This window comes from Cololabis saira, chromosome 3, assembly GCF_033807715.1.
Source record: "Cololabis saira isolate AMF1-May2022 chromosome 3, fColSai1.1, whole genome shotgun sequence".
NCBI lineage: Eukaryota > Metazoa > Chordata > Actinopteri > Beloniformes > Belonidae > Cololabis > Cololabis saira.
Window position 1 is genome coordinate 2,859,832 of NC_084589.1, and position 27,383 is coordinate 2,887,214.

Consider the following 27,383-nt stretch of genomic DNA (forward strand, 5'->3'; position numbering starts at 1 on the left):
GGGAAATGTCCTCTGGGGTATTTTGCCATCTGAAATGAATGAAATGACGCAGTAGGCGGGACATGAACGCGGGGGGGCAAGCACACAGCAGACATCCCCACAGACATGTGGAAGCAGCAGTGGGATGATCAGAGGGAGGGACTGCAGGCAGGTGGAAGCAGCAGTGGGATGATCAGAGGGGGGAACTGCAGGCAGGTGGAAGCAGCAGTTGGATGATCAGAAGGGGGGACCGCAGGTCAGCACGCAGCTCCTGAAGCTCCAGCCTGCAAACATACACAAAAGAGAAAAAATGGGGCCAGGGCAAGAAAACTACAAGAACGATGGACAATAATGATGGCTAGGAGATACTTATAATAAATAAAAAATGGAAAAGGAGAAGAGAAGAAGGGTTTGAGGCACCGCCCAGTAGATCATGTCGGTGCCCCCCTGCAGCAGAGGCCTATAGCAGCATATCTACCACAAAGCTATGTTTGAGACTAACTATTATAGTGGTTGTGTTTGTTTGATTGGCTGTGAAGCAGCCGGTTTGAACCGTCAGCCGGTTGCTAGCCGGCCTCCTCCTGTGAACTACTGTGTACCATTCATCATGGGAGCTCTTCAAGGTCGTCCTAAGTGGGTGGGAGTGAACAGGGCGAGATGGCCGAAGGAATTATTTAGATCTGGATGCAGGCAGCAACAAAAAAAAGCCTTCCAGAGGCGTCCGCCGGAGAACCACGATGAATCCTGCAGGACCCAGCTAGTCGTCCACTTGCTTAATCCAAGATGGTACATTCAAATCCTACGTGGGCGTGGCATCCGAATCAAAATTTAAAAAAACTCGGCTGGCAGATGAGTGAAACTGACCAGCGATGCGTTCATCATTCAGCTCCGCCCCTAGAATGAAAACACCATAAAAATTCAAAATATCTTTGCAAACTTTTATTTTTAGGAGAAAATAAATGAGTGTTGGATGATCTCATGGAAACGTCCTAAACAACCAGAATTCCCTAGATGGAGTTAGATATTTGAGTGAAACGGGTTTCAGACGTGACATTGATGTGTGTGAGTGAGTTGTAACTCCCTATTCACACTTTTATTAACTTTGATCATTAAGTCCCAGCTACAACAAATATCTTTTGGCCAGTTTGATTGGCATGTAACTTTTAAAGTTTCCGTGGATACCTTGTGATCAGCGTGGTTGGTAGACGGAGGGTCCCCGATGCTGGGGCACAGGTTGAGGGTTCCCAGACTAGTTTGGACGCTGAATGACTAACTTTGATTTATGAAAACAAGAAGTTTTGTTAAAGTCCAACCCAAAAGGTAGTCATCTTTTCCACACGATATCTCGGACTCAGTCTTTCAGGAGTTAGTGGCGGTTGTTTTCATGGACTTCCACATCGTGGACGAGACTCAATAAGGTGTGTTTTTCTGGCCTTTTGTGCCTTAGACCAGTGGTCTTCAACCCTGGTCCTTGGGACCCCCTGTCCTGCGTGTTTTAGATGTTTCCCTGCTTCAGCACACGCTGATACAAATTCAATTCAATTCAATTTTATTTATATAGCGTCAATACAACAAAAGTTGTCTCCAGACGCTTTCCAGAGACCCAGAACATAAACCCTCGAGCAATTATTACATAAACAATGGCAGGTAAAAACTCCCCTAGTGGGAGAAAAGCCTTAAGCCAAACAGTGGCAAGAAAAACTCCCCTTTAGGAGGGAAGAAACCTTGACCAGGACCAGGATCATAAGGGGGGGACTGTCCTGCCGAAGGTCAGACTGGGGGGTCGGGGACGGCAGCAGCACACAGCAGGCAGGTGGAAGCAGCAACAGGATGACCGGGGGTGGGGACTGCAGGCAGGTGGAAGCAGCAACAGGATGACCGGGGGTGGGGACTGCAGGCAGGTGGAAGCAGCAACGGGATGACTGGGGGTGGGGACCACAGGCCAGCACGCAGCTCACGAAGCTCCAGCCCAATCAGCAAGCCCCAGGTTAGGTTCAGGGTCGGGGAAAGGTTGAGAAGGGGCAGGGCCAGGGAGAGGAGTCTTGACGGACAAATCTCTCCCCCGCCTGCCCGGGCCGTTACCCTGCCCCTCTCACTCCCACGCTGCAGGTTCCGGTGTTGTGCATTCAGAGATGCTCTTCGCCACCAGCAGGGGATGCTGCACCATGTACAAAAGAGAGAAAAACTAAACAAAAAAAAGCAAATGACTGTGTCATTAACAGACTTGTCCATAACTTGATGACATGCTGATGATGACTGTTACTTAGAATCATTATGCAGGGCAACAGCTAAAACATGCAGGACAGGGGGTCCCGAGGACCAGGGTTGAACACCGCTGACCTAGACCGATGTTTCCCAACCCTGGTCCTCGAGGCACACCTTGTCTTAGAAGCTACCCTGCTTCCGCACACCGTGATGACAAGTGGCTGTGTCAACAACAGAGTTGAGCCGACCTTGATGACAAGCCAATAAGGACTATTAATTAGAATGAGGCGTGATGATGCAGGGAAACATCAAAAAAATGCAGGACAGTGACTGCGTTTACATGCACTCAATAACCCTTTTAAAACCCGAATATTGGCAATAACCCGAATTTGCACGGCCATGTAAACACCAATAACCCCTTTGAATAACCCGAATTTGCTCATATTGGGGTTTTTAAAAACCCCAATATGAGCCCTGGGTTACTCCTTTTAAAACCTGAATATTGGGTCATGTAAACACCTAACGGAATATCCCCATCAAACGGAACACAAATTTGTTTTCTGCACATGCTCTGTTCACAAGGAATCCTGGTCTTTTGAGTCCAGGAAGTTCTTATAAACACGGAGAAACCAAGACCAGGAGGAGACTAATCACTTCATAAATGTAATGAAGGATATGAACATTTCTGCATTTGTAGACGGAAAGTCTACAAATCTACAAAGAAAGTACCGGGATAGCGAGATTTACAAGAAGTTGAGCGAAAAGTTGCGCAAAGCAGGATTTGTTTTGAATTTGGATACAAGAAGAAGAAGCGGAAATGACGGTAATTGCGTCATCCGTTCGTCGCTGGTTTGATCCAGATATCCCGAATGATTAATTACTATGTAAACGGAATATTCGGAATGTTTCAGTAACCGGAATATTAGCAATAACCCTAATTTTGACTGCATGTAAACGTAGTCAGTGTGCCTCTAGGACCAGGGTTGGGAAACACTGTCTTAGCCGTCCCTCCGTCCCTCCATCCCTCCATCCCTCCACCAGCCTCCATGCTTTTCTGAAGCATCAAAAGGTGAACGTCCTAATGGAGCTCATCCATTTGTGCAGATTCTCTGCAGCATCTGCAGAACGCAGGTGATATGAAATGCTGCTTCCTACAGAAGATGAGGGCAGAGGAGAAGTCGGCTCCATCACTAAAGTCGTCGGGGTCCTTAAGTCCTGGAGCTTTTACATCAGACCTTTTATCTCCCGCGTCATCTTGGAGGACTCGCGAAGTGCGGAGACGGAGGTTTGTGGCGTGCGCTACGTCACAGTGATGTTTGTTCCTATTCGATATTTATTTGTAAAGTTTAATGCCTTTTAGCCTGTCCACCTGCCTTTTTGCCCCTCCGTTCCCAAGTCCGGGGAAATGGTGTATTTCAAAAATTCGTTTTAATGCCACCGCCTGCAGCGTACATTTAACGGCTGTCTTGCCCTTTTACTAGAAATTGAATTTCTCCCATGATGTGTTTTTTTTTGTTTTTTTTTCGTTTTTAGTCTGAACATCCAGAGGCCACAAAAATCGATTCCCTCATCTCGTCTGCTCTAATTGTGGTTTAGCAGAAGGCTGTATGGTAACATATTAGTTTGTTATTGCTTGTCAACATATGCCCTTCTGTTGAGTCTTTGAACAACAGCCGAATTAAATAAAATACGCTGTTTCTGACGTCGTCGTGTTTGCAGGAGCCTCTGAAGACCATGAGTCCATGAGGACTTTTAAGTAAAGTGCATTCTGATGCAAGTGAAGTGATGACAGAAGGTTTAATGAACTCAAAATATGGTTGCAATAATCCTATGGAGAAACAAGATTTGTGGAAAATTATCAGTAAACCTTGGGCTCTTTAATCCAGACAGGGTTAAAGAGGCAAAAAAGGTGAAGCAATAAGACCCTGCAGGTTTTTATGGAATTAAAGTTGATTTATGTCATTTAAGCAGTAGTTAGAGAACCCAGGGATTGCTGCCTCTGTGCTGCGTGAGCTCTGCTTTTGATTAAAACACTTTTGAGAACGTCAGACATGATTAAAGACCTTGTTAGCCTCCTTGGTTATTGCTCCCGAATCCATCCTTGTTTTGCTCTTTGGTTTCTCCGTTTTAAAAACAGAGATGAGGAGAAATGTTTGCTTGTTTTTAAAAAAAAAAAATTACAACAAATAGCGTTTAGAATCAGTCTGTTACCAGCAAGGGTATGTTGTATGTCCGGTTTGATGTTGCTGTGTACCAAGTACTACATGATGACCCTGGTTAGTCTAGATCTGTACACTTGAAAGGAAGCATTTCAGGTGAGCAGGTGAGCTGGGAGCGATGGCGCTGTCTGCTTGTGGCCATGTGGCGTTATATCTATATATCTATATATATGGTATTACAATTCAAATCAATTACATTTTATTTATATAGCGTCTAATACAACAAAAGTTGTCTCCAGATGCTTTCCACAGACCCAGAACATGACCATAACCCCCCGAGCAATTATTACATAAACAATGACAGGTAAAAACTCCCCTAGTGGGAGAAAAGACTTAAGCCAAACAGTGGCAAGAAAAACTCCCCTTTAGGAGGGAAGAAACCTTGAGCAGGACCAGGATCATAAGGGGGGACCCTCCTGTCGAGGGCCGGACTGGGGGTCGGGGACGTCAGCAGCACACAGCAGGCAAGTGGAAGCAGCAACGGGATGACCGGGGGTGGGGACTGCAGGCAGGTGGAAGCAGCAACAGGATGACCGGGGGTGGGGACTGCAGGCAGGTGGAAGCAGCAACGGGATGACTGGGGGTGGGGACCACAGGCAGGTGGAAGCAGCAGCGGGATGACCGGGGGTGGGGACCGCAGGCAGGTGGAAGCAGCAACGGGATGACCGGGGGTGGGGACCGCAGGCAGGTGGAAGCAGCAACGGGATTACCGGGGGTGGGGACCACAGGCCAGGACGCAGCCCCCGAAGCTCCGGCCCAATCAGCAAGCCCCAGGTTAGGTTAAGGGTCGGGGGAAAGGTTGAGAAGGGGCAGGGCCAGGGAGAGGAGTCTTGACGGACAAATCTCTCCCCCGCCTGACCGGGCCGTTACCCTGCCCCTCTCACTCCCACACTGCAGGTTCCGGTGTTGTGCATTCAGAGACGCTCTTCGCCACCAGCAGAGGATGCTGCACCATTTACAAAAGAGAAAAATAGAAAAGAAACTACTATTACAGTGCCTTGCGAAAGTATTTGGCCCCCTTGAACTTTGTGACCTTTTGCACATTTCAGGCTTCAAACATAAAGATATAAAACTACTTTGTATCGCCACCTTTTGCTGCGATTACAGCTGTAAGTCTCTTGGGGTTTGTCTCTATCAGTTTTGCACATCAAGAGACTGAATTTTTGCCCATTCCTCCTTGCAAAACAGCTCGAGCTCAGTGAGGTTGGATGGAGAGCGTTTGTGAACAGCAGTTTTCAGTTCTTTCCATAAATTCTCCATTGGATTCAGGTCTGGACTTTGACTTGGCCATTCTAACACCTGGATATGTTTTTTTGTGAACCATTCCATTGTAGATTTTGCTTTATGTTTTGGATCATTGTCTTGTTGGAAGACAAATCTCCGTCCCAGTCTCAGGTCTTTTGCAGACTCCATCAGGTTTTCTTCCAGAATGGTCCTGTATTTGGCTCCATCCATCTTCCCATCAATTTTAACCATCTTCCCTGTCCCTGCTGAAGAAAAGCAGGCCCAAACCATGATGCTGCCACCACCATGTTTGACAGTGGGGATGGTGTGTTGAGGGTGATGAGCTGTGTTGCTTTTACGCCAAACATAACGTCTTGCATTGTTGCCAAAAAGTTTGATTTTGATCTCATCTGACCAGAGCAGCTTCTTCCACATGTTTGGTGTGTCTCCCAGGTGGCTTGTGGCAAACTTTAAACCACACTTTATATGGATATCTTTAGGAAATGGCTTTCTTCTTGCCACTCTTCCATAAAGGCCAGAATTGTGCAGCATACGACTGTGGGTTGTCGTATGGACAGAGTCTCCCACCTCAGCTGTAGAGCTCTGCAGTTCATCCAGAGTGATCATGACCTCTGACCTCTGCAGTTCATCCAGAGTGATCATGACCTCTGACCTCTGCAGTTCATCCAGAGTGATCATGGGCCTCTTGGCTGCATCTCTGATCAGTCTTCTCCTTGTATGAGCTGAAAGTGTAGAGGGACGGTCAGGTCTTGGTAGATTTGCATGGTCTGATACTCCTTCCATTTCAATATTATCGCTTGCACAGTGCTCCTTGGGATGTTTCAAAGCTTGGGAAATCTTTTTGTATCCAAATCCAGCTTTAAACTTCTCCACAACCAGTACTCGAGTTGTAAAAAAAAGTCAAGGGGGATGGTGGATTTTATCTCATCACTGGAAAAAACAACAATTTTCACCTGTTTCAAGTAGATTTTCACTTGAAATAAGTAGAAAAATCTGCCAGTGGAAAAATATTTTTTTTGCTTGTAATGAGAAGATAAATCTTGTCCCACTGGCAGATTTCCTACTTATTTCAAGTGAAAATGTACTTGAAACAGGTGAAAATTGTCAAATAAGTTATTTTTCTGGTGTTATTTTTCTGGTGATGACTCTAAATGTTAAAATAGCAGTAAAACCACATTCATTGATGAAATGACATAAGGGATGGAAAGGGGGGATGGCAGTTTTACAGGGGGGATGATTTTGACCGTTTTTATTTCAGGGGGGATGCCATCTCCCCTCATCCCCCCTCAACTCGACTACTGTCCACAACAGTATCTGGGACCTGCCTGGTGTGTTCCTTGTTCTTCATGATGCTCTCTGCGCTTTAAACGGACCTCTGAGACGATCACAGTGCAGGTGCATTTAGACGGAGACGTGATTACACACTGGTGGATTCCATTTATCATCATTAGTCATTTAGGTCAACACTGGATCATTCAGAGATCCTCACTGAACTTCTGGACAGAGTTTACTGCACTGAAAGTAAAGGGGCTGAATAATGTTGCACGCCCAATTTTTCAGTTTTTTATTTGTTAATGATTGTGTCCCAATTGTTGTTGATTCTTCACAAAAAATTACAGTTTTATATCTTTATGTTTGAAGCCTGAAATGTGGCAAAAGGTCACAAAGTTCAAGGGGGCCAAATACTTTCGCAAGGCACTGTATATCAGGATTTCCACATTTTACCACGGTCAGACAAAACAAAGGCATTTCATTCAGCACCACTGAAGAACCTCTCTTACGCATCTTTGAGCTGTTCACACATTACAACTAAGCCTTTGATCATGGATCGATATGCAAGATCCTGCGTGTTTGTTTGTCTGGTGTACCATTAGAAAACCAGTGAACAGAATCAGAGTTATTACAAACTTTATTATAATCATGCACAGTGTTTTCCGGCCGGAGGTTCACTTTTCTCAAACCACAAAGGTAGGAGAGAAAATGCACACAGTGGTCATGGATCCAGTAGTATTTATACTGAAAAGGGAGGTGTTCTTTGTACGTGAACCCCATCTGCCAAACATATCAGACCTTCAGCCGTATGTCCCTGTTCATTGCTTCCTACTTAAGATGTCAACCCAGATAACAGATGAGACCCATCAGTGTTAAAACATCTGTTTCTCTTCATTGTCGTCACCTAACGAAGAGTAAATATCTGAACTATTTTAACAGCCTAGTCATAAACAGTGTTGGGCAAGTTACATCCAAAATATAATACATTATATATTACTAGTTACTGTCATTTGAAAGTAATTAGTTACATTACAATATTACTATATCTGAATTGTAATGCGTTACACTACTTGTGTATTACTTTTGAGTTACTTTCAACAAAATAGCAAAAAAAGATAAATCTTGTCCCACTGGCAGATTTTTCTACTTATTTCAAGTGAAAATTGACTTGAAACAGGTGAAAATTGTCAAATAAGTTATTTTTCTGGTGTTATTTTTCTGGTGATGACTCTAAATGTTGAAATAGCAGTAAAACCACATTCATTGATGAAATGACATAAGGGATGGAAAGGAGGGATGGCAGTTTTACTGGGGGGATGATTTGGACCGTTTTTATTTCAGGGGGGATGATTTGGACCGTTTTTATTTCAGGGGGGATGATTTGGACCGTTTTTATTTCAGGGGGGGGATGATTTGGACCGTTTTTATTTCAGGGGGGATTATTTGGACCGTTTTTATTTCAGGGGGGGATGATTTGGACCGTTTTTATTTCAGGGGGGGGATGATTTGGACCGTTTTTATTTCAGGGGGGATTATTTGGACCGTTTTTATTTCAGGGGGGGATGATTTGGACCGTTTTTATTTCAGGGGGGATGATTTGGACTGTTTTTATTTCAGGGGGGGGATGATTTGGACGGTTTTTATTTCAGGGGGGATGATTTGGACCGTTTTTATTTCAGGGGGGATGATTTGGACCGTTTTTATTTCAGGGGGGGGGTGCCATCACATCACCCCTCATCCCCCCTCAACTCGAATACTGCTCACACGGAACTCAGAACTTCTTCATAAATAACTCCCAGAGAGAAAAAAAACACCAGCAAGCTAACAAACAAACCAATAAAGCTCTCAGAGTTAACAAAACAAACCATCAATCAACAACTCGCAGCTGTTTTAACCTCTCCTCCTGATGGGCTGCAGGTGTGGTTTAAGGCTGATTTATGGTTCCGCGTTACACCAACGCAGGCCATACGCCGTTGGTTACGCGAACTACTGCGTACCCTACGGCGAAAGCTCTGCGTCGATTTAACGCGGAACCATAAATCCGCTCTCACAGCGCGACTGACTGTGAGCCCGGCTCGTACTCCTCGCCGCGCGCAGCTCCTCGCCGACTCCGCGCTCATATATATTTAATAAATGTATAAAGCCCATATATTAATAAAGCCTCACTTGGCCGAGCTCTAACGCTGAGACCATGGTAGATTTAAGTTACACGCGGACACGCCGCACTGTTGACTTTTCCCTGCCGGCTCTGCTCACTGGCTAAACAGTCCCCACACAAACAGTGTCCAGCGGCGCTACGTTCCGTCTGTTGTCGGGATGTCTCGCGGACGCGGTGTTGGTGAATTCTTTAAAAAACAACAGCTAAACGGGTTAAAATGCGTTGTAACGCGCGTTACTTAGATTGTAACGAGTAAAATATTACCGAAAATGTATTAGTAATGCGTTATATTACTGCGTTACAGCAAATAGTAATACATTACTGTAATTGCGTTACTTTTGTAACGCGTTACCCCCAACACTGGTCATAAAACAGGCGTTAACCCTGCAACTAGAGAAAACTACGGTGGCCATTGCTGAAAATTAAAGAAACGCTGCAAACAGAAACAAACGCTGCTGCAAACAAAAAGAAACGCCGCTGCAAATAAAATAAATGCTGAAAATATAAAAAAACGACGCAAATAAAAAAGCCACAACGGAAGTGAATTACCGGGGACTATTTTTGCCGATGCACCGGTGTTGCACATTAAAAATGACACGTAGCGACGTTGAACACTAACCTTTTCACTTATCTCTTCTTATTTCTTCCTTTTCACTTCCTCTTCGTCTTCTTCTTCTCCTCACACGTAAAAAACACCGGTGCATCAGCAAAAATAGTCCCCGGTAATTCACTTCCGTTGTGGCTTTTTTATTTGCGTGGTTTTTTTTTTTTTTGCAGCGGCGTTTATTTTATTTGCAGCAGGGTTTCTTTATATTTGCAGCGTTTCTTTTATTTGCAGCGGCGTTTGTTTTTATTTGCAGCGTTTATTTTATTTGCAGCGGCGTTTGTTTCTGTTTGTAGCGTTACCTTTATTTTCAGCAATGGCGGGTCTCGGCCACCATAGTTTTGCCACAAAACCTAATTAACACTTTGAAATGTGGATAAAAATCAACTGTGAAATGACTTTGTTTCATAAATCTGAAAAAAAGTCAATTTTTTCCTTTCTTCCAAGATTAATGGCCTGGTGGCTCTTTAATTTGTTTCTGCAGCCACTCGCACTGTCATTATTGCTTTTTGAAACATAGCTAGACATCTGCATGGCAGGATCAGCCGGCTCTGTCTGAAGGATTTCTAAAAGGTCATTTAGGACAACTTGTACAGCTTTTGATGAGTTCCATGAGGCGGTACCGGCCTGGTGATCACGGGAGCCAGTTCCTGCAGAAAACACTCGGTTAGATCACCTGACCTGGGGATGTGGATGTGGGGAAAAGGCATTTCCATTGCAGTTTTGTGAAATATTCCTCAGCGGAAAAAACACTTCACGCAAGGGTTTCGTTGAGAATACAATTTTCATTTTCTACTCACACTTTCCATTTTAACCCTTGTGCTGTCTTTGGGTCAAGGAAGGAGGAAGAGAAGAAGGGAGGAAAGAAGGAAGGAAGGAAGGAAGGAAGGAAATAAGGAAGGGAGGATGGGAGGATGGGAGAAAAGGAAGGGAGAAAAGAAGGAAGGAAGGATGGAAGGAAGGAATGAAGGAAGGGAGAAAAGAGGAAGGGAAGAAGGAAGGAGAGAGCAGGAGGAAAGAAGGAAGGGAGGGAGAAAAGAAGGAAGGAAGGAAGGAAGGAAGGAAGGAAGGAAGGAAGGAAGAAAAGAGGAAGGGAAGAAGGAAGGAGAGAGCAGGAGGAAAGAAGGAAGGGAGGGAGAAAAGAAGGAAGGAAGGAAGGAAGGAAGGAAGGAAGGAAGGAAGGAAGGAAGGAAGGAAGGAAGGAAGGAAGGAAGGAAGGAAGGAAGAAAAGAGGAAGGGAAGAAGGAAGGAGAGAGCAGGAGGAAAGAAGGAAGGAAGGTGGAAGCAGCAGCGGGATGCCCAGAGGGGGGTGGGGGACCGCAGGCAGGTGGAAGCAGCAGCGGGATGCCCAGAGGGGGGTGGGGGACCGCAGGCAGGTGGAAGCAGCAGCGGGATGACCAGAGGGGGGTGGGGGACCGCAGGCAGGTGGAAGCAGCAGCGGGATGACCAGAGGGGGGTGGGGGACCGCAGGCAGGTGGAAGCAGCAGCGGAAGAACATAGATTCTATCTTCAGTTATGCGCCTCATCCCAAATCATTTGGGCCTTAATCTTCAATCACTCACAGTACTGTACAAAGTATACTACAACAGTATAATCAAATCCTGTAATGATGGCTTTTAGTTTTGGTGTCCACCCCAAGAATTTAAGTGGCCCCATCTGGCCCCCCCTAGGAAACATTTTTGGAGGTGGCCCTGGATGCACATGGTCAGCATCAGCCCTGCATCAGCCCAGACATGTAGACGAAGCCTTTTGGATCACAAACACACGAGTGGCTGGGGGGGGGGTACTGAAGAGTCTCTGTTCCTTCATTAAACCGGTCTGTTGTGATGAGAAACAGACTTCCTGTTGAGTACAAAATGTCCAGCAGCGATTCCGGTGATTCGGCCCCGCCTCCCCATCACCAACAGGTAACACCAAAACACATGTAGGAGCGCAGCCCTGAGAGAGAGAGTGTGCGGGAACACTGTGAGCCTGTGTGCAAGTGTGTGTGTGTGTGTGTGTGTGTGTGTGTGTGTGTGTGTGTGTGTGTGTGTGTGTGTGTGTGTGTGTGTGTGTGTGTGTGTGTGTGTGCAGGTGCATTTGTTTCTGTTTGTGTATGTTACAGCGTGTTGATTTGACTTTGCAGTCAGATGACAGTGCCACTGTACAATATGACGCTCAAATGTGCCAAGTGCGGAGTTATCTCTTCGGCTGACGTTTCCACCACAGCTACCAGTAACGCCATGTTAGTCCCGCTACTTCTTTTATCTCCAGCCCTCTCTCCTCTGTTCTCTCCTCTGCTGTATGCCTCCTCCCTCCTTCCTCTGTCGAGTCGTTCTGTCTTTTTCTCCCTCTGTCATTTTTTTTTCTTCCCCTGATTTGCCTGGCAGTCAGGACTTTACTCAGAAGTGACAGGCTCTTGGATCTTAAGAATTTATTTTACCTCCTCCATGTACAACCCTGAACCAGACAGAGTGAGGACGATGTAGGAAATGCATAACTCTTGAGATGTATTTATTTATTTATATCATTGCAGACAGTATGGACCCAAGGTATTTCAAACAAAAAATAAAAAAGCATTGCCGCTTGAAGCTTCTCTCACAAGCCACAGACCCAGCAGCAAATATATCATCTCCTCCAGGTTCTACATCTTTAGTGTTGTTTCCTTCTTCGTTTAGATCACACAATCAAATCAGTCAATAATCAATATTTTGAGTTAGTTTCTGCATAAAAATGCGTTTTGATTACATTTCTAGCGAGAAATATATATTTTACTTTCATAATATTCACTCAGTGAATGTACATAATCAGTAGTTCTTCGTTGTTGCAACGTTTTTTTAGATCTCGCCAGAATAAAGGCTGATTCATGGTTCTGCGTTACACCAATGCAGTGTAGGTTACGCCGAGACACAAACCGTACGGCACGCGTCGCTGCGTCGATTTAACGCAGAACCATAAATCGACTTATAAATAGACTTAATGTGAAGCTGCAACGTTTTCAACGTGATCTCACAAAAATCTGTGAAATGACCCCAACCTCTCACCACTATTTTACGTGGCACCAGCACGGAAAGTGGTAAATTCCGTGTGAGCACCACGGATATTGTACCTATGCAAAGTCAATTGGGATCCGTTGTCAATCGTTTCCTACTTCTAACCAATCATAAGTGGTGCCTAACCTAACCAGAGCGTCGTCCAGCTACAAAATATCATTTTTAATGGCTTTTGAACCGGGGAGTGGAGATAGGCCATATTTAAATTCATTGTTTTAAACATTCTCCCATTTCGTCAACCACAGGGAATTCCCTGGGCGTCCCCTCTACGTCAGAGTGACGAGCGGGGATCCTGATCCTGGCAGAAAAATGTAACAGTTATACAATTCAAGGGCTATTATTGTAACAGCGCTACGTTTTTGCACTTTGGACCAACGTAGGCAGGGTATGTTTTTATGTGAGACTGGGTTGTGCTCAGGCATGTCTCTGTAATGTCTCCAGAGCGTGCTTGTACGTTGTCCTCTTGAAGGACGCGGGAACGTCCCTGGAACGGGCAGCAGATGTTGCTCTAAAATCTCTGTTTCCTTGTCCGCGTTGATGCCGTCACAGATGCTGAAACGAGCGTTGACAAGAACACTAATGGTGCTTTTCCACGAGTACCTACTCAGCCCGACTCGACTCGGCACACCTCGGTTTGGCGCTTTCCCACTAGGGCTGTATCTGACATCATCACACTACAGGCCACCGATTGGTCGGGGGGTTGGAGTCAGACGTCTGAGTCAGGAGGAGGAAATCAGAGAAAGAGAGACTCGCAGCTTCTGGTTAATTTTATTCGACCAGCAACGGCAGCAAAAGTCTGTTTTTAATGATCCAACTCTGAGGGTCAGATGTTCATAAACCTGGTGCTGAGGAGAGAATTAAAAAGATCTAGACGGAGATAAGGAACGACCAGATCTACCAGGAGCTCTGTCTCTTCATAGCTGCTCACGGCTCCAGCTGACTTTTCAGCAGCGCAGAAAACAAACAAACAAAAAATAAAAAAGCGTTGCCGCTTGAAGCTTCTCTCACAAGCCACAGACCCAGCAGCACATTTATCATCTCCTCCAGGTTCTACATCTTTAGTGTTGTTGTCTTCTTCGTTTAGATCACACAATCAAATACGTCACAGCAGCTTCTCTCCAACCTCCTACTTCTCCAGGTGCTGAATTACTATGGAAAAGAAACCAGGCCGAGTTGAGTCGAGCCAAGTAGGTGCTAGTGGAAAAGCGCCATGATATAGTGCCAGACCGCCACGGAGTCTGGATTCTGGACCGGTCTTTGATCAGAACCACATCTAGAAAGATGTAGGGTCCGAAAACAATCCATAGGGCCTCCGCGTCTGAGGGGCGGCACCAGCAAATGCTTCCCAAACTGCCTTTGCATGCAGTTGGTTTACCGCAGCGACCAAGCAGAACAATGGGCGACGTGACATAGTCAGAGCCACGTCAACGGGAGAAAGATGTTTAGGAAACTTAAGTCGGTGCAGCCTGTAAAGCAACAACTTCACTTCCCAAGAGTATGCTCTATCCTACAAGGGAATACTTTGAGTGTCTTTGTCATTTGTTCAGTTTTTGAAGGAATAGTCAGAATATTCAACTGTTCAAAGGAACGCTAATCCTCAGCCACCCACACTGTTTAAACTCCAGATTGCGTCGTTGCTCTGTCGTCGTCCCAAAAAGATTTGGTATACCGTATTTTCCGCACTATAAGGCGTACTGTATTATAAGGCACATGGAATATACAGTAAGATACGGTACTATAGTGGCTGGGGTTGAGTTACGTATCTGATGGAGCTGCGCTACAGCAAATGCAAAAAAAAACAAAAAACAAGAAGTACCGTAAGTCAAACTTTATTAACAAAATAAAAACCAGCTTTACTCCGTCTCGTCACAGTTGCCTTTATGCGAGTCAGCGTTGCTGCTGTTGTCTTGAACGTCTTTGATGATTCCTGCCAGTTTTAGCGCTGTTACTTCCGCGACACCAACTACATTACCCACAATCCCCCTGACTACATTACCCACAATCCCCCTGACTACATTACCCACAATCCCCCTGACTACAGTAACAGAAATTACCGTAATGATCATATATAAGGCGCACTGCGTTTTTTTGAGAAAATTAAAGGCTTTTAGGTGCGCCTTATAGTGCGGAAAATACGGTACAACGCGTGGCTGTCCATCCAATACCTCTGAGCCCAGAGGCATCGACGCAGGCTTTTTACAAGGTTCACGCACGGCCTTCTCTGTTCCAGATTGAAGTTTGAAGTGTTTTTAGTGTACGTGTCTCTGTATTGTAGTGTTGATGTGGAAACCCTTGTTCATATGGTTCTTTCAGACGCTGGTGAATGGTGTTGAAGAGTCGTCTGAGGGATCAGAGATCACAGGCATAGGGGGTGGCTAGTCTAGTGGCTACAGAGGTGGGCGTGGGTTTTGAGGTCCCAGGTTCAAGCCCCGGAATGGCAACCAAGACGAACCACCTTTGGCCCCTGAGCAAGGCCCTTAACCGTAATTGCTCCACAAATGGTGTATGTGTTCTCTCAGACGTAAGTCACTTTGGATAAAAGCCTCTGCTAAATGACAGTGGTAGTAGTAGCGTCCAGCTTAGACCTGCTCCCTTTATGTTCCCACATTTGCAGACGGAGGGCAGATTTTCTGGTCATCTTTGCTCCTCAGAGACTCAGCATCGCACAGCTGCTGCTTTATCACCGCTACTATTTCTTTCACCTCCTTACTTGCACTTTTTACTACCCCGTACCAAGATTTCTTTGGAATGGATTTCAGATCTGAAATGCTAACATGGCTTGTCTAATAACAAGTTAAATTAAAGCTGCAAGCAGCGATGAACGGGCCCTCGCACCCTTGTGCACGTTCAGGCGTTCAGGCGACTTGCATGTAGATTCTTCAGGCCTGGACATTTAGCAGATGACACCACCCACGACTCTCTATGTCAAACCATTCAAAAGTTATGGCAGAAAGTAGGGACTATCAAATATCGACCAATCAGAAGAAAGGGCGGGGCTAATTTGCACCAATTATGTTCAAAAACTCAATACCGAGTCCGATGACACCACCCACGAGTCTTTATATCAAACTGTTCAAAGGTTATGGCAGAAAGTAGGAACTATCAAATATGTACCAATCAAATGAAGGGGGGGGGGGGGGTTAGCATCTATTGTCGCCACGGTAACGCTTTTGACTGAGAAAAGTAATGCGCGTTGTCGCAGGATGGAGACGCACATTTTGATGTGTAACTCACCTGGGTGCATGTTACGGTTCGGGCCAATAAGCGGCTGAAGAAATGGCATAAATTGCGGCAAAATTACACGATTAATTCAAAATGGACGACTTCCTGTTCGGTTTCGGCCATCGCGCCAAGGGACTTTTCTTTAAGTTGCGACATGATACAGGTGTGTACCGATTTTCGTGCATGTACGTCAAACCGTATTGTGGGGCTTGAGGCACAAAGTTTTCTAGGGGGCGCTGTTGAGCCATTAGGCCACGCCCATTAATGCAAACCATTAAATATCAAATTTTTCGCCAGGTCCGGCTTGCGTGCAAAATTTGGTGACTTTTGGGGAACTATCAAATATGGACCAATCAGATGAAGGGGGGGCACCCTTTTTGGCGTCTAGCGTCGCAACGGTAACGCTTTTGAAAGAGAAAAGTAATGCGCGTCGTTGCAGGACGGAGACGCACATTTTGGTGTATAACACACCTGGGTGCACGTTACGGTTCGGGCTGTATTAACGGCCGAAAGGATGACATAAATTGCGCCAAAATTACACGATTAATTCAAAATGTCCGACTTCCTGTTCTTTTTCGGCCATGGCGCCAAGAGACTTTTCTTTAAGAAAAGTCTCTTTAAGTTGCGAAAAAAAAAATGTCTTTAAGTTGCGCCATGATACAGGTGTGTACCGATTTTCGTGCATGTACGTCAAACCGTATTGCGGGGCTTGAAGCACAAAGTTTTCTAGGGGGCGCTGTTGAGCCATTAGGTCAGGCCCATTAATGCAAACCATTAAATATCAAATATTTCACCAGGCCTGGCTTGGTGAAAAATTTGGTGACTTTTGGGGCACGAGAACAATTCCTACAGATACAATAGGGCCTTAAAAATGCAAAGTTGTAACTAATTCCATAGGGTTTGCATCCTCTTATGTCGCCACTGTTTTGGCGTGATCCCAGGACTAGACAGGTTTGCATGTTTCTGATATTTTGGGGCCTAATAGCACTTAACTGAGCATTGTGCTTTCATGTGCACAAGCTCTGCTTTGCATCTGCCAAATTAGAAACAAATGGCAGATGTTGAGAGTACTGAAGGGTAAAATTGATAACTGAACTTTAGGATTTACACCATTAACAGTTTTCCACCAGCATAGCTCTCTTGCTTTACATGCAGAAGTGTTACTGAAATGTCATTTTATCAGGGGACGAGGTTGGTATTTTTATATTCTCCACAGCTCTCAGTGTAAACGACCTCGTCCCCTGATAAAAATGACATTTCAGTGTTTATTTGTGAGGAAGAAGCATGGAGCATCATAACGAATGCGTTCTGTTGTTGAGTCACGCAGAAATCTTGAAGGAGATGTTAGTAACCCCTAACGGAACACCATCGTTGACTGGACTTGTAGCCGTCGTTGAGCAAGTCAACAAAAAGAGTCTGACGAGGTTGAGGTTTTTTTTCAGCCTTCGACTTTTGCTTTTAGATTTCAGTGAAATGCAAGCTGATGACACACAAACTCGTATCATTTCTCTTGTCCTTGTGCGTTACCCGTTAGACATTCTCACAGAACTGGAGGAAAAAGTGAGCGGAGCCAGCGACTAATTGAGGCAGCACTTAGGTGATCTACTTCCACAACTAAGTTATTTACTCATTATTCCTGCTCAGCATTCAATAATTCCCCAGTCCTGAGATCAATAAATCACACATTTATCTTTATCTTTAACTCAGAGAACAATGTCAAAGACGTGAAGAAGGCGAGACGTTTTAACAAAACTCGGCAGTTAACCCTTGTGCTGTCTTCAGGTCAAGGAAGGAGGAAGGGAGGAAGGGAGGAAAGAAGGAAGGAAGGAAGGAAGGAAGGGAGGAAATAAGGAAGGAAGGAAGGGAGGAAAGAAGGAAGGAAGGGAGAAAAGAAGGAAGGAAGGGAGAAAAAGAAGGAAGGAAGGAGAGAAGGGAGGAAAGAAGGAAGGGAGGAAAGAAGGAAAGAAGGGAAAAACGAAGGAAGGAATGGTGAAAATAAGGAAGGAAAGAAGGGAGGAAAGAAGGAAGGAAGGAAGGAAGGAAGAAAGGAAGGAAGGAAGGAAGGAAGGAAGGAAGGAAGGAAGGAAGGAAGGAAGGAAGGAAGGAAGGAAGGAAGGAAGGAAGGAAGGAAGGAAGGAAGGAAGGAAGGAAAGAAGGGAAAAAGAATGAAGGAAGGAAAGGAGAAAACAAGGAAAGAATGTATGAGGGGAGAAAAGAAGGAAGGAAGGGAGGGAAGAAGGAAGGGAGTAAAGAAGGAAGGAAGGGAGAAAAGAGGACGACAGAAGGAAGGAGAGAGTAGGAGGAAAGAAGGACAGGAGGATTAGGTCATTTTGACCCGAAGACAGTACAAGGGTTAACCAGAAGTGTTCCAGGTGAACTGGTGAAAACGTCATGAGCAACGCTGTCGTCCCCACTAACAAGCTGCTGCTCGGTGGAGCAGTCAGATTGTATTTTTACAAGGAAACAGATCTATTATTTACCAGTTTCTTAAGGATAATAGAACGGCATTCAAATCAGAAAAGTGTGTTTTTATGACCTTTGGACGAATGACTCCGCTGGTGTCTTACTCTAGCAACCACATGAAGCATGTTGGGGTTTTTTCTAGTTGACAATGAAGATAATAAGAAACGTGTAAGTGCGCAGAAACTTGGAGATGTACTATAGAGTCTCTTTCTAAATAAAGGCGGTCAGCTTTAGTTGCTTCGATGAAACGTGAAAATACTGCTTTCCAGAGACCCAGAACATAAACCCCCGAGCAATTATTACAATACAGTCCTGTATTACTGCAGTACTGCAACTCATACTCCATCCATTCCAAGTAGCACGGCTTCAGAGTAGAAGAGTCCAGATGCAGAACTGATTCACCTGCAGACCAGATGTTTCACTAGCTGGACATATTCGGAGCCTGATGAAACAGATTCAATTAAATTTCAATTAAATTTTATTTATATAGCGTCTAATACAACAGGTGTTGTCTCTAGACGCTTTCCAGAGACCCAGAACATGAACATAAACCCCCGAGCAATTATTACATTAACAATGGCAGGTAAAAACTCCCCTAATGGGAGAAAAGCCTTAAGCCAAACAGTGGCAAGGAAAAACTCTCCTTTAGGAGGGAAGAAACCTGGACCAGGACCTGGATCATAAGGGGGGACCCTCCTGCCGAGGGCCAGACTGGGGGGTCGGGGATGTCAACAGCACACAGCAGGCAGGTGGAAGCAGCAGTGGGATGACCAGAGGGGGGACCGCAGGCAGGTGGAAGCAGCAACGGGATGACCGGGGGTGAGGACCGGGGCTGCAGGCCAGCACGCAGCTCCTGAAGCTCCGGCCTGCAAACATGCACAAAAGAGAAAAAAGGGGGGCCAGCACAATAAACTACAGGAACGATGGACAAAAATGATAGCTATGAGATACTTATAATAGATAAAAATGATAATGGAGAAGAGAGGAAGGGAAGAGGAGAGGAGAAGAAGGGTGAGAGGCCCCGCCCAGCGGATCATGTCGGTGCCCCCCTGCAGCATAGGCCTATAGCAGCATATCTACCACCAAGCTATGTTTGAGACTAACTATTAGAGTCTTGTTCTATAGCTGCAACTATGACTACTGACTCTAACACACTAGAGTTTACACTACCTACAGATTTACCAACACCAGCTAGAGGTTTACTAAACACTAACTATAGGCTTTACTAAACAGAAAGGTTTTAAGTTTAGTTTGAAAGGTGGAGGTGGTGTCAGCCTCCTTAACCCAGTTTGGAAGTTGGTTCCATAGTAATGGTGCCTGATAGCAGAACGCCCTTCCTCCAAATCTACATTTGGATACTCTAGAAACTACGAGTAAACCTGCACTCTGAGAGCGGAGAGCTCTGCCAGGAACATAAGGCACTATCAGGTCTAGAGCTGTGTCATCAACAGAACTGTCCAGACTTTGATGACAAGCTGGTGACGACTGTTAATTAGAATCAGGTGTGTTGATGCAGGGAAACATCTAAGACATGCAGGGCAGGGGGTCCCGAGGACCGGAGTTGAGAACCACTGGTCTAGAGGATCTAGAACGCTGATCAGACCAGAATGAGAGGAGGTTCCTCCCCCAAAGCTCCCTCAACTGGTCCCCTCAGTTCCAGATGGACTGTTGTTAGACAAGGAGATGGGGGGGGGGTCACAACCTTCCTGAGACGTTGCTGCTGCTGCCATCAAATTTATGGATACCTTTTTTTCTTCACTTGGTACATTTCTTTAGTGTAAGCATTCAGTGATTTCTCTGTTCTCTGTGAACATAATATTTATTTATGAGCTGTGAAAAAACATTGCAGCCTCTAATTACTCAAATTTACAGTGTTGTAACTTCTTAGACTTGAGGTTGTAATTAAAACTAAATGTGCAGTTAAGCTGTGGTTAATATCCCTGCGCTCGCGCCGGGGACAGCTATTGTTCGGAATTTATTCCCAAACGTCTCTTTAGAGCAAACAGAATAAATGAGAAAAGCAAAGCTGAACCGAATGGTGGGAATGACACTTCTCCAGACTCTTTCTGTCCGTCTTCTTCACCCTCATTTCTTTTTGTTTTTGTCCTCACCTGCTCACCTCGCTCCTCCTTCTCTTTCCTGTGGCAATAATACCCTCTGTGGTTTGACTAAAACCACCTTAAACATACATGCATGGAATATATGTGAAGTACAAACATATATATCTGCAGATTATGGATGTATGTTTTTGTTTGTGATAATTCTGATGATACATATCTCTGCATGTGTAGCCTTGATGACTGCTAAAACTATGATAACAGAGTTGACAACTAATGAAGAGCAAGTAGAAAACAAGGGAAAACTGACTTCCTCTTAGTAAGGAATTGTTTAGTGTAGAAATAATATTTTTCTTAGCTAAATTTTACAGTGTCCGACAAGGGCCAAACGCACTGCAACGGCCTAATGCGTCTCAGTTAAGGAAAACGGCTTCAAGTACAGAAACGATTCAAATTCACAAACTCAAAACAAGGTACAAAAAGAGGAACGTGGTGCAAATGAAAAAACGTGCTGCAAAAAACAAAGACAAATGCAGCATCATCAAACGCTGCAAATAGAGAAACGATGCACAACAATATAATAAAGAAACATTTTGTAATGGATGTAAACACTGTGGTTCAGTCAGCAGCGCCCCCTGCAGGTTTGGAGCACTTCCGGTTGTAGTGACCGGTTATGAAGAGTTTTTCTTTTGAAGATGGTTTCTTGTTTTATATTGTTTTGTGCTTTGCATCGTTTCTCTATTTGCAGCAGGTTTTTTCATTTGCACCACGTTCCTCTTTTTGTACCTCGTTTTGAGTTTGTGAATTTGAATCGCTTCTGTACTTGAAGCCGTTTTCCTTAACTGAGACGCATTAGGCCGTTGCAGTGCGTTTGGCACTTGTCGCCCACCGTAAAACTTAGATAAAGAAACTCTTTTAGAACCATTGCCAGGAAGTATTGAAGCCCTGTTAACTGGTTTGGTATCTGACTGTGGTTCTGCTGGTCTCTGACTGTAGTTCCTCTGGTGTCCTGCAGGGCGTCTCTGTGGAGCTCCTGCGTGGTTCTGCCTCTCCTGGCCCTCACGTGGATGTCGGCGGTCCTGGCCATCACCGACCGGCGCTCCGCACTTTTTCAGATCCTTTTTGCTGTGTTTGATTCACTGGAAGGCTTTGTTATTGTCATGGTTCACTGCATCCTCCGCAGAGAGGTACTTCGTCTGAACGTCTACTCACACTCTCTGTGTCTCCACACAAATGGATCCTCAGTATCTGGACCGGGGGTCGGCAACCCGCGGCTCTTTAGCGCCGCCCTGGTGGCTCCTGGAGCTTTTTCAAAAATGTTTTACTTTTTTTTTTACTTTTTTTCTTCTTTTTCTTCTTTTTTTAACTTTTTTTCTCTTTTTCTCTTTTTTTCCCTTTTTCCTTTTTTTCTTCTTTTTTTTCCCTTTTTTCTGTTTTTTTTTTCTTCTTTTTTTCTTCCTTTTTCCTTTCCTTTTTAATCTCAACATTTCGACTTTTTTCTCGAGATTGTACTTCAACATTAATCTTGACATTCCGACTTTTTTCTCAATATTTTGACTTTTTTCTCGATATTTCGACTTTTTTCTCGACATTTCGACTTTTTTTCTCAACATTTCGACTTTTTTCTCGACATTTCGACTTTTTTCTTGAAGTGCATAATGAAAAAAAAAAATCTTCCCCCAGTTCTAACTAATATAGAAACATGCAGCATGTGTTGTCTTCATTCTAAGGCTGATACAAGACTTTTCATTTTTTGCGGCTCCAGACATATTTGTTTTTTGTGTTTTTGGTCCAATACGGCTCTAAAACATTTTGGGTTGCCGACCCCTGATCTAGATGTTTAAAGTGGCACTGTGAAAAAAGAAAAAAAAAATTTTTTGAGCTTGTGGGCGCCCCCTGCAGTTCTAATTTGACCCTGTGCTGTCGTAAATACAGTGTACATGTGGATTTGTTGAAAGGTACAGGCAAATGAGTTAGTAAGAGTGAGAGATGAAAGCACTCCGTGATGCTGAGTTTGCCATGCATCTTTATTGATAAATGTTGCTCCCTCTGTTTATGTGTGGTGGCGTGTCTCGTACGCGCTGCCTTTATTGTCTGACCTGTCCTGTCCTTGTTTTCTGCAGGTTCAGGAGGCAGTCAAGTGTCGGGTGGTGGACCGTCAGGAAGATGCTAACGGAGATTCAGGGGGATCCTTCCAAAATGGCCACGCTCAGCTCATGGTATGTTCAGCCATATGTAGCTGTCTAGGTTTTTATTAGACCAGGGGTCGGCAACCCAAAATGTTGAAAGAGCCATACTGGACCAAAAACACAAAAAACAAATATGTCTGGAGCCGCAAAAAATGAAAAGTCTTGTATAAGCCTTAGAATGAAGACAACACATGATGCATGTTTCTACTGTATATTAGTTATAACTGGGGGAATTATTATGCACTTTGAGAAAAAAGTTGAAATGTCGAGAAAAATTTAAAAATTTCGAGAAAAAAGTCGAAATGTCGAGAAAAAAGTCGAAATGTTGAGAAAAAAGTCGAAATGTCGAGATTAATGTTGAAGTACAATCTCTAGAAAAAAGTTGAAATGTCGAGAAAAAAGTCAAAATGTCGAGAAAAAAGTCAAAATTTCGTGAAAAAAGTCGAAATGTTGAGAAAAAAGTTGAAATGTTGAGAAAAAAGTCGAAATGTTGAGAAAAAAGTTGAAATGTCGAGATTAAAAAGGAAGAAAAAAAGAGGAAAAAAAGGAAAAAAGAAGAAAAAATGAAAAAAAAGAAGAAAAAAGAAAAAAAGGAAAAAAAAGAAGAAAGAAAAGAGAATAAAGGAAAAAAAAGAAAAAAAAAGGTCAAACATTTTTGAAAAAGCCCCAGGAGCCGCTCTGGAGCCGAGGGTTGCCGACCCCTGGATTAGACGCTGTTGGGACATCAAAGGTAACTGTACAACTGCTGTTTTGTGTCCTCAGACTGATTTCGAGAAAGATGTGGACATGGCTTGCAGATCAGGTAAGCCCCAGCTCGGCTGTGTTAGGTTTTAGTTTGTTTGACTTTAGCGACTGCTGCACAGACGCCACAGATGTTTCTCTGAGCCTCCTCTGTGACTGCGTTTACATCCAGTCAATAACCCTTTTAAAACTCGAATATTGGCAATAACCCAAATTTGCACGGCCATGTAAACACCAATAACCCCTTTGAATAACTTTGCTCATATTGGGGTTTTTAAAAAACCGAATATGACCCCTGGGTTACTCCTTTTTAAAACTGAATATTGGGTCATGTAAACACCAAACGGAATATCCCCATCAAACGGAACAGGAATTTGTTTTCTGCACATGCTCTGTTCACAAGGAATCCTGGTCTTTTGAGTCCAGGAAGTTCTTATAAACACGGAGAAACACAAGACCAGGAGGAGACTAATCACTTCATAAATGTAATGAAAGATATGAACATTTCTGCATTTGTAGACGGTAGAAAGTACCGGGATAGAAGATTTACAAGAAGGTGAGAGAAAAGTTGCGCGAAGCAGCATTTGTTTTGAATTTGGATACAGGAAGAAGAAGCAGAAATGATGGGAATTGCGTCATGACGTTCTCCGTGCGTCACTGGTTTGATCCAGATATCCCAAATGATTAATTACCATGTAATCAGTAACCGGAATATTAGCAATAACCCAAATTTTGACTGCATGTAAACGTAGTCTGTGTGTCTTGGCTGCTCCAACTTCTTCAGCGCTGTTGGAACAGATATGAGATGTCCACTCCCTCATTTCTGCACTTGTGTCAAACAATCAGCCTCAGGGAAACCTCTGCAGCTTGATTGCTGCATTACGCAGGTTTGCTGGGGCTGATGGGAGAGAGATGACATGTGTTCAGGAGGTACATGCACATAAACGGGGCCGTCTGAGTCTCTCCTACAATGCTGCCGTATAATTAAGTCCCCTCTGGCGCTACTTCATCTGATATTGTCTCTGACTGAAATCTGCTTGGACCTCAAATCTGATTATTGCTCGCGACACAAGACAAATCAAGAAAATCAACTGGAAAAGAAAAGGATTCAAGGCGGACAAGCCAGATGGAGAAATTACAGAATAAAAAGTTGGACATTGTCCTTTGAAAATGTTGCTTATAAGAGTTACCACTGACAACCAACTTCTGATATTCAGTGTCTGTTGTCTGATAATAATAATAAAATTGATAATAATAATAGTAATTAAATCTTCAAGCAGCGATGAACGGTCCTCCACCCTTGTGCACGTTCAGGCTGCAGTGGAAGCTTGTATGACTTGATGTAGATTCTTCAGACCTGGACATTTAGTGGATGAAACCACCCACGACTCTCTATATCAAAGCATTCAAAAGTTATGGCAGAAAGTAGGCTAAGAACGATCAGATATCGACCAATCAGATGAAGGGGCGGGCTAATTTGCACCAATTATGGTCAAGGACTCAAAACCGAGTCCGATGACACCACCCACGAGTCTTTATGTCAAACCATTCAAAAGTTATGGCAGAAAGTAGGAACTATCAAATATTGACCAATCAGAAGAAGGGGGGGTGCGCTTTTTGGCATCTATCGTTGCCACGGAGACGCACATTTTGATAATGGCTTGGATTTATATAGCGCCCTTCAAGGCACCCAGAGCTTTACAGAGACCATTATTCATTCATACACATTCTCACCAGTGGTGGTAGCTACGTTTGTAGCCACAGCTGCCCTGGGGCAGACTGATGGAAGCGTGGCTGCCATATTGCGCCAAACGGCCCCTCTGACCACCACCAAACATTCATACACATTCAAACACATTCACACGGGGCAGGTGGGTAAGGTGTCTTGCCCAAGGACACTACGACAGCAACTGGGACGGAGCGGGATACGAACTGCCAACCTTCCGATCATTGGACGACCCGCTCTACCACCTGAGCTACTGCCTCCCCGTGTATAACACACCTGGATGCACGTTACGGTTCGGGCTGTATTAACTGCCGAAGGAATGGCATGAATTGCCCCAAAATTACACGATTAATTCAAAATGGCCGACTTCCTGTTCGGTTTCAATTTTTCAATTGATTTTTTTTTTTTTTAATGATGAAATGAGGGCCTTTTCCCCCCTAAACGTGCCCCAAAAATCACCAAATTTTGCACCAAGCCAGGCCTGGCTAAAAATTTGATATTTAATGGTTTGCATTAATGGGCGTGTCCTAATGGCTCAACAGCGCCCCCTAGAAAACTTTGTGCCTCAAGCCCCACAATACGGTTTGACGTACATGCACGAAAATCGGTACACACCTGTATCATCTCGCAACTTAAAGAAAAGTCTCTTGGCGCCATGGCCGAAACTGAACAGGAAGTCGGCCATTTTGAATTAATCGTGTAATTTTGGCGCAATTTATGCCATTCCTTCGTTAATACGGCCCGAACCGTAACGTGCACCCAGGTGTGTTATACATCAAAATGTGCATCTCCATCCTGGGACGACACGCATTACTTTTCTCAGTCAAAAGCCTTACCTTTTTCTGATTGGTCGATATTTGATAGATCCTACTTTCTGCCATAACTTTTGAATGGTTTGATATAGAGAGTCGTGGCTGGTGTCATCCGCTAAATGTCCAGGCCTGAAGAATCTACATGCAAGTCATACAAGCTTCCACTGCAGCCTGAACGTGCACAAGGGTGGGAGGGCCCGTTCATCACTGCTGGCAGCTTTAATTTCCTTTGTTTTAAGGCCATGCGGTCAGTTGTAAGAAATCGAGGCTGGTCTCAGAGTGAGGCCTCAGAGCTGGGCCTTAAAGTTGAATTTAAAGCTTCCCATGTTCACATAGGACTGTGGCCCAACAACAAAAAAAAGAAGTTAATTTGCTGTTTTTCCAAACCTTTGAGAGTCTGCACCAGTGTTTTTGTCTGTGGATTCACTTGTTCTGGTCATGCCCAAGAGCTTTTCCATCTCTCTAATATCTCCAGGTACTGCGAAGCGCTCATCCCTTCAAGGAGAGGAGAAGTCCGGGACCCTGAAGAGCTCAAACTTCAACACCATGCCGGCCAGCATGGCTAAAGTGCACCTGCAGAACGTGGCTGACTATACCAGCCACACTCTGACTCTGCGCCGGGAAAAAGGTGCCGCCAAGGGCATCAGCACAGAGCTGCCGGGTGCAAAATCCATCTACATTTGCGACGGCGAGCTCTTCAAGCAGTTGGATGGAGATCTGCCTCGAGGAAGTGGTGAAGGCAGCAGCTTGGAGGGCCCTGGCAAAGGCCCGGGGTATGTCATTCTACCAACAAATAACACAGGCACAATGAAACCATCCAAGGGGAAAGAGGACCAGGTGAAGTTTACCATGGGCGTTGAGCAGCTGCCTCAGACCCGGCTCATCCACTTGGCCAACCCTGGCAGCGGAGAGCCCGTTCCTGGCTTCGGCCTGAAAAGTCTCCCTGCTGAGCAGGTCAGTGTGTCATGCTCTGACAGAGACTCACCTGCGCACAACCTGCAGAGCATGCCCAGAGACTCCCAGGTGGCCGGCAACATGTGTGAAGCAGGAGAGTCTGGAAACTCCGCCGTGATGGCCAAGAGTGAAACTATCTCCACGCTGTCCATGAGCTCGTTAGAGGTAAGACCACTAATAACCACAGACTTAAGATACATGCATTCAACATTAAGTAATTCTTGCAGTTATTTGCTAATGTGGGTTATCTGATCATAGCGCTTTTTAGTATTTGGCAAAAACAACCTCACACGCAGCAAAGTTTTACACCATGCTATTATCTATTATTTAAGAAAAGCCCAAGTGGTACATCTTAGATGCTACTGGCCTCACTAAACATTTTAAATGTTTGACAAGTGCAGTTTGTTTGGAACGTATGCCTGGAGATGTCCTATGGACAGATGAGACAAGAGGGGATGTCTTTGTCTTCAATAACCCAACACCATGTTTTCAGAAGACCAACTAT

The 27,383-nt window shown here is 44.6% G+C and overlaps 1 protein-coding gene across 5 annotated transcripts in view; it reads left to right on the plus strand.

Moving 5' to 3' along the window:
• adgrb1a (adhesion G protein-coupled receptor B1a) overlaps positions 1-27,383 on the plus strand; it is a 316,728-nt gene that overhangs the window by 263,283 nt on the left and 26,062 nt on the right. For 4 of the 5 annotated variants that reach the window (XM_061715322.1, XM_061715330.1, XM_061715327.1 and 1 more), the window contains 5 exons: positions 11,808-11,906; positions 21,472-21,643; positions 22,580-22,675; positions 23,408-23,447; positions 26,400-27,043. In XM_061715322.1, the coding sequence (XP_061571306.1) occupies positions 11,808-11,906; positions 21,472-21,643; positions 22,580-22,675; positions 23,408-23,447; positions 26,400-27,043 (1,051 nt within the window). The remainder of the gene's footprint in view (positions 1-11,807; positions 11,907-21,471; positions 21,644-22,579; positions 22,676-23,407; positions 23,448-26,399; positions 27,044-27,383) is intronic. The other variant, XM_061715326.1, reaches the window with a different exon arrangement.